The sequence below is a fragment of the Littorina saxatilis genome, linkage group LG8 (assembly GCF_037325665.1).
Source record: "Littorina saxatilis isolate snail1 linkage group LG8, US_GU_Lsax_2.0, whole genome shotgun sequence".
Classification (NCBI taxonomy): Eukaryota; Metazoa; Mollusca; class Gastropoda; order Littorinimorpha; family Littorinidae; genus Littorina; species Littorina saxatilis.
Window position 1 is genome coordinate 48,397,323 of NC_090252.1, and position 7,500 is coordinate 48,404,822.

Genomic DNA, 7,500 nt, shown 5'->3' on the forward strand with positions numbered 1-7,500 from the left:
AGAATGCAAGTTTCCAGAACAAAGGACTTAACATTTTGTACATACTGCTTGACTAAAATCTTTACACAAATTGACTATATTCTATACAAGAAACACTTAACAAGGGTACAAGGAGAAACAGAATCCGTTAGTCGCCTCTTACGACATGCTGGGGAGCATCGGGTAAATTCTTCCCCCTAACCCTCGGGGGGTCCTGTAATCCATGTCAGAGTTGGGTGGGTTATAGAAACACGAAAATACCAAGCATGCATCCTCCGCAAGCGGCGTATGGCTGCCTAAAAGGCGGGGTAAAAGCGGTCATACACGTAAACCCCCACTCGTGCAAAAAACACGAGTGTACGTGAGAGTTTCAGCCCATGAACGCAGAAGAAGAAGAAGAAGAAGAAGAAGAAGAAGAAGAAGAAGAAGAAGAAGAAGAAGAAGAAGAAGATAACCGGGTTATGTGCTTTTTTCAGGAATAGAAGGTGGAATGAAAGGACACGGAAGTTTCCTTTTCAGTTAGAGTACAACAGGTGTCGCAATACGTTTTTTGTCAATTTGTTTTTTTTAAGAATGCATTTCCTAATATCGGGAAATCATGATATGTACATGGGGATTTATGTCTGACTAGACTAAACCTATGTGTCGGTGTTGTGTCCTTTAAATTAGTCTACTCTGGTAATTCCTTGTTTTGACCCACCGTAAGTGAGCTTGCACAGGAAATTATCACGATTGTTCGTAAACGTGGATTTCAAGCTAAGCCGTATGTAGCTTATTCCCCAACGTATCGCGTTCCCTGTTTGGCGATAGGTGACGAGCTGCAAAAAGAAAGGTGCGTTTATCTATTAGTGATATATGTTTCCACTTCGGCTAGATCGACGCTGTACAAAGATACCTCTTTATCACAAGTGTGGTTCAAGATGGCAAGTATAAACACTGAATTCTGAACTTATATCAATTGTGTATGCAGACAAGAGGTGTTTTCTTTGTGTTTAATATTATTTTGTTTGGACCTAGCTATTGATGTGTATATTGTTGTTAAACAGTTGTTTGTTGTATGTTTATCAGGGTTTGCTAGTGTGTGATAGGGTTCGTGTCCGTCTGTAGATGTGAGTTTCTTTGTTAGTCCTGTGTTGACAACTCTTCGACAAGCGCTTTGAACTGTACCCACGGAATACGCGCTATATAAGCTTTATATTGATTGATTGATTGATTGAAGAGGATGAGAGAAGGTCAAGAGTAACATGAAAAATCATATTTTCTGTGTACTCTTTCTCGAGGGCTTGAAACTGTTCGTCCCGCCGTTGAAGTCAGCTCTTGCCTGGACGGGATTGAGCCTAGAACACCCCTCTACTTCAGTCTTGGTACGTTCCATATGTACACACGCACACACACACACACCTAAAGTGTGGATGGTTACCTAAGAGGCGGCACTGGGTGTAGTGCCTTTCTAGTGCACTTGCACTACAACAGCACTGGGTGCAGTACTCGCTCCGGCATCGAAGAATTTTGCACTAAAAAATGCACAAAATTTGACCTATTTCGTCGCCTATAGAGGACGGAAAGAATGTCATTTTGAACATTGTTATGACATTCTTTCCGTCAAAAAAGTCAATTTAACGGTGTCAATTTAACCTTAAGGCAACCATCCACACGTGTGGACGGAAAGAATGTCATTTTGAACATTGTTATGACATTCTTTCCGTCAAAAAAGTCAATTTAACGGTGTTAAATGAAGCGACCATCCACACAATTAGGTTGCCATCCAGAGTTTAGGTTGCCATCCACGTGTGGATGGTTGCCTTATGGTGATTTAGGCAACCAAACCTGTGGAAACATGGGTACACACACACACACACACACACACACACACACGCACACACACACACACGCACACACACACATACGTCACACGCACGTACGCACGCACGCACGGACGTACGCGCACACACACACACGCGCGCGCACGCACACACACACACACACATACAGACACACACACACACGCACGCACACTAACACCTACGTTTTGAAAATTGTATTCCTGTGCATTTTATATATTCTGCTGTTGTTACTTTACCGAGGCTACTCTGCAAGAGAAACTAGAAAGGTGCAAGAGTGTGTAGGTTCTAAATATTATACTATAAGACATGTAATATTTTAAGTTATTGAGACATCCCAGTGCACTAAGGGATTTATAGAGCAAATCGAGAAAATTCATTATTGAACGAAGCGCATAGCGCTGAGTTCAATAATTATTTTCGAGATTTGCTCTATAAATCTCTTAGTGCACTGGGATTGTTTCAATAACGATATTGTCAGTACCGCCATAGAAAAAAGAAGATTCCAAAGGCACATTTTGCTACGCGCATTTGAATAGGCATAACTGTGTAGTTAGGTCGTCAGTGTACAGTAAGATCTACTTTTGTGTGGGGTGTCTCAAGTGTGTCGTGCTTTCGTCACACGCATTTTAATTTCTGTTGGTAAATTCCAGTGTTCCGTTAAGCTGAACAGTGATGATCTTTCAGAGAGACCTCATTTGAACTCGCAGAAAGGACTGTACTCTTCGTTATTTGCGATTCGAAACCTCCAGTCGAGGTTCGACGGATTGACTGTGCGGAGTGACTCCCCTTGAATTGACTCGAAGTCGAAGGACTCGACGGTTGCACATTTTCAAAATAAATGTGGCATATTTCTCGTGTTGTATCTTCACTCATCGGGGAGTCTGATACTAAATATGAACGGTAAGAATGCTCTGAACCCTACATGTTTTATATCCCCATCGTTTTTTAGTTCACATTTGCCCAACATGTTAATTTGCTGAGCGGGGTTTATGTCGTCTGCTACTGTGCTAGGCAAGAGCAATCGAACCACTGCAGTCTGCACTGAGTCTGCAGGCATGAGGTAATAAGTCTTATATAATATATATGGTAAGAACGTTCTGAACCCTACACGTTTTCGATTACGATTGTTCTTGCCTTGAAATAATAATTCGGAAACCATTCATTTACTGAACTGATCGTCTGATGCAGTCGTATTTCAGTGTACATAGTCTGCTACGTATGACAGAGTCGATCGAGTCAGTCTTCCAAACTGGTCTGGCTGGTACGTTATCGGAATAACACTTGTGTTTTCTGTTAGCCGCTGGGAATTGTATACTAACTCATCATTTGGTAATGAGGATGATAAGCTACATGCCACTAACACGGCATATGAGAAGAATCTATGCAAGTCGGCGAAAATTAGATGAAACACAGCGGCTTCTATTTTAGATCAGTAGCACTGTGGCACAGGCACATGCAATCTGTCAGAAAAAAACCCACTTCTGCTTTAATTGAGAAGCAGGGAATTTATGGTCATTTGGTATTGTGGAGAATATAAGCTACATGTCATTAATTAGTTCTGAGGATAAGAGCACAGTCTCGCTTAGGCAAAGGGCGGAAGAATACGCTCTGTGGAAAAGTTAGTGCACTCCAAGAGTGCGCTAACAGTTTTAGCGCATCGCCATTAGCCAATCAACTGGTTCACATCAGTCATGTGACACCAGTACTTACTGACAAATTAGTTTACTGTAAGCTCTTATAAACAATGTGTGTGCCAAACACTTAATATTTTACGATGCAATAGACACACACAAACCAGACCAATGCGTGTGCAGATCAGTTTACAGAACAATCAACTTCTATTCAAAACACTGTGTGGTCTATATCCCGTCTAGGAGTGCTGCCATAGCATGCTGAAACGTTGTGGTGTCAGGGCTTTTACAAGGCAAACAAGGCAGGTTTAAAGTCATTTGTATTGTGGTACATGTACTTACACAGCTAGCAGTTATTACGTCAGTGGCTTTCGAAGACCTCGTAACTTACATTTTCCCGATTTTCGGATTTTTGCATGGTTCCGTCCCTTGATTTTGTTCCTATCATCTGTGAAAAGCTTGTAACTCTATCTATTTTGCAAAGGTCTTTTTCCCCTGATTTTAAAAACCTCGTATTGCCGTTGGGTGTTGAGACATTAGCGACATTAGCGGGAAAACCTCGTATTGTCTGTTTGAATCCCTGCGAGTCTGTTGAAAATCCTCGTAATTGTTCCTTAAATTCAAAACAAAAAAGTTCAAAACAAAAAAGTGAAAACCTCGTATCTACACGTTTTGATCTGGTGAAGAGGAATTTGATTTTTAAAACACTCATTACAGGGGCGGATCTGGGGGGGGGGGGGTGCAATGGGTGCAATTGCACCCCCCCCCCCCCCCCCCAGCGGGACCAAAAAAAAAAAAAAAAAAAGAAGAAAAAAAAAAGAAGAAAAATGTATCACCTGAAAATAGCACTTTACACGCTCAGATTGCACCAGATTGCACAATTTTGCTTCCTTTTTAAAACAAAATTCCGGGGGGGCATGCCCCCGGACCCCCCTAGCATGCTCGGCGCTTCGCGCCATCGGTTCGGCGCTTTGCGCCTTCGCTGATAAGATACAAAACCAAAAAAAAGAACTTTGCACCCCCCCCCCTTTCAAAACCCAGATCCGCCCCTGCAGTATCTCAGAACTATGATTTTGAAGATACGAGGTCTTCGAAGGCCACTGACGACAGAGACTATGTAGTAGCGGAAGCAGCAGTATTGTTGTAGCGGTAGTGGTAGTGTGTTATACTACAGAACCAGGAGCAGTGGGAGAAGTGATAGTACCGGTTGTAGTAGAAGTAGTAGTAGTAGAGTAATTATAGTAGTGGTAGTAGTAGCAGTTGTTGTCATTGTTGTTATGTTGTTGGTGCTGCAGCTGCTTCTGGTGTGCTTATGTTCCCTCGTCGTGTTGTTGTTGTTGTTGTTGTTGTTGTCGTCGTCGGTGTTGTTGTTGTTGTTGTTGTTGTTTTTGGCGGTGGTGATGTTGTTGTTGTTGTTGTTGTTGGTGGTGGTGGTGTAGGTGGTGGTGTTGTCGTCGTCGTCGTCGTCGTCGTTGTTGTTGTTGTTGTTGTTGATAGTGTTGTTGGTTTGTTCGGTGTTGTTGTTGTTCATCTGTGTCTGTTTTAACCGTTGTTTAAAGTGAAGACAGATCCTGGGCGATTCATTTGTCTCGGGCGGAGGTCTTGCGGAGATCACAAATTAACTTAAAAGCGTGTTGTTCAATGATTTAATACATATGCACCCACTTAGAAGTGTTCAGGTACCAACAGTAAGTCTATCAAATAAACATACTCTCAAAATGTATTTAATAGGCGTTTGCATGATCAACTGGTTTAATAATTTATCTTTACTTAATTGACCCATTACCAGGAATTGGTTTTGCACACGAGTTGTTTTGAGTGATGATACTTAGCGAACTCATGTAACTTCCGAAATGAGTCCATACATATCAAGTTTGCAAGAAAGAAAACAAGTCGCGTAAGGCGAAAATACAATATTTAGTCAAGTAGCTGTCGAACTCACAGAATGAAACTGAACGCAATGCCCTTTTTCAGCAAGACCGTATACTCGTAGCATCGTCAGTCCACCGCTCATGGCAAAGGCAGTGAAATTGACAAGAAGAGCGGGGTATTCGTTGCGCTAAGAAGGATAGCACGCTTTTCTGTACCTCTCTTTGTTTTAACTTTCTGAGCGTGTTTTTTAATCCAAACATATCATATCCATATGTTTTTGGAATCAGGAACCGACAAGGAATAAGATGAAAGTATTTTTAAATTGATTTCGACAATTTAATTTTGATAATCATTTTTATATATTTAATTTTCAGAGCTTGTTTTTAATCCGAATATAACATATTTATATGTTTTTGGAATCAGCAAATGATGGAAAATAAGATAAACGTAAATTTGGATCGTTTTATAAATTTTTATTTTTGTTTTACAATTTTCCGATTTTAAATGACCAAAGTCATTAATTAATTTTTAAGCCACCAAACTGAAATGCAATACCGAAGTCCGGGCTTCGTCGAAGATTACTTGACCAAAATTTCAACCAATTTGGTTGAAAAATGAGGGCGTGACAGTGCCGCCTCAAGTTTCACGAAAAGCCGGATATGACGTCATCAAAGACATCTATCAAAAAAATGAAAAACACCTTCGGGGATTTCATACCCAGGAACTATCATGTCAAATTTCATAAAGATCGGTCCAGTAGTTTAGTCTGAATCGCTCTACACACACACACACACACACACACAGACACACGCACATACACCACGACCCTCGTTTCGATTCCCCCTCGATGTTAAAATATTTAGTCAAAACTTGACTAAATATAAAAACAATGTCAAGAATAATAATAAATAATGCATAATATTTCCAAAGCACATGTATCCAGGATTTAACCCTGCTCAAGGCGCTGTACTATCATTGAAAGACTGAAATACAACAACAACATAACATTATTTACAGTGCACTCACACACTTATCAATGAATAACACATTGCACAATAAAATGTTATCACAAACACATGCGCGGACACACACACGCACTATATAATACACAATGCACAATTATCACAAACATGCGCACTCACGCGCGCGCGCGCAACACATTAACGTGTGAACAGTGGGTTTTGAATGCTTTTAATTTTTAAGGCTAATATTTGTGATTCATATATTTGAGGAATTGCACACACAAAAATAATGATAATTATAGACTCTCCGCCTCTGATTCTTACGATTGATGTGAGTGTGCGTGTGTAACAGAAATCTTGTTAATTGTAACGCGGAGAAAATCAACACAGAAAGAACAAAACACAAGTAGTTATTCTAAAATGGATGTTCTTTTTTGTGTGCAAATAATTGTATAGTTTGAGAACGGTTAGAAAAATACAACAGAGGAGCATTATCACACTGTTGTGTGTACGACTGTCTGTTTTAGCGGTGTATTGCAAAGTAGACAAGATAATCGCTTACCTTGTCTGATAAGCTTGTCTGCAACCAACAGACGCTTGTCTCGTACTTCATTTGTGTGTTTTCATGCCTATGAGGCAGTGTACTCACTGCAGTCTTTTGGGACATATTCTACACAGATCTTATGATAACTGTTTTCACATTTTACAGGTGAAGATGAAAGGTTTGCTATGGCGCTTTGTTATCCTCCAGTGTTTGGTGGCAAATGCATCAGGTAAAAAACAAGTGTTCCTTCGATTCTCTTCATTAAGACATTATTTAAATATCACTATTGCCGGTATGAAAACCCAAATACAACAATAACAACAACAACAACAACAACAACAACAACAACAACAACAACAACAACAACAACAACAACACAATGTCACTCACCATCCTCCAAAAAGGAAAATAGGACGTACACACACACACACACACACACACACACACACACACACACACACACACACACACACACACACACACACACACACTCACACACACACACACACACACACACAAATAGCAAATAGGCCTACACTTCGTATCTTCCTCAGAGCTAAAGTCGTCCCGTAAGTGTATTGTCTGTAATCTCAATAAGATACATGAACGTAATGACAGGTATGTGTGTGTTTCAAAACCTTGTTTCTCTAGTTTTATTACAAAACGAT

The 7,500-nt window shown here is 40.4% G+C and overlaps 1 protein-coding gene across 7 annotated transcripts in view; it reads left to right on the top strand.

Moving 5' to 3' along the window:
* Window positions 1-562: 562 nt before the first annotated feature.
* LOC138973726 (uncharacterized) overlaps window positions 563-7,500 on the top strand; it is a 12,247-nt gene continuing 5,309 nt past the window's right edge. Inside the window, exons 1-4 of one of the 7 annotated variants that reach the window (XM_070346458.1) lie at window positions 579-811; window positions 1,260-1,343; window positions 3,698-3,756; window positions 6,998-7,061. In XM_070346458.1, the coding sequence (XP_070202559.1) occupies window positions 7,004-7,061 (58 nt within the window). In that variant the 5' untranslated portion in view covers window positions 579-811; window positions 1,260-1,343; window positions 3,698-3,756; window positions 6,998-7,003. Of the gene's footprint in view, window positions 907-1,198; window positions 1,344-3,697; window positions 3,757-6,997; window positions 7,062-7,500 lie in introns of all 7 variants that reach the window. The other 6 variants (XM_070346455.1, XM_070346454.1, XM_070346453.1 and 3 more) reach the window with 6 other exon arrangements.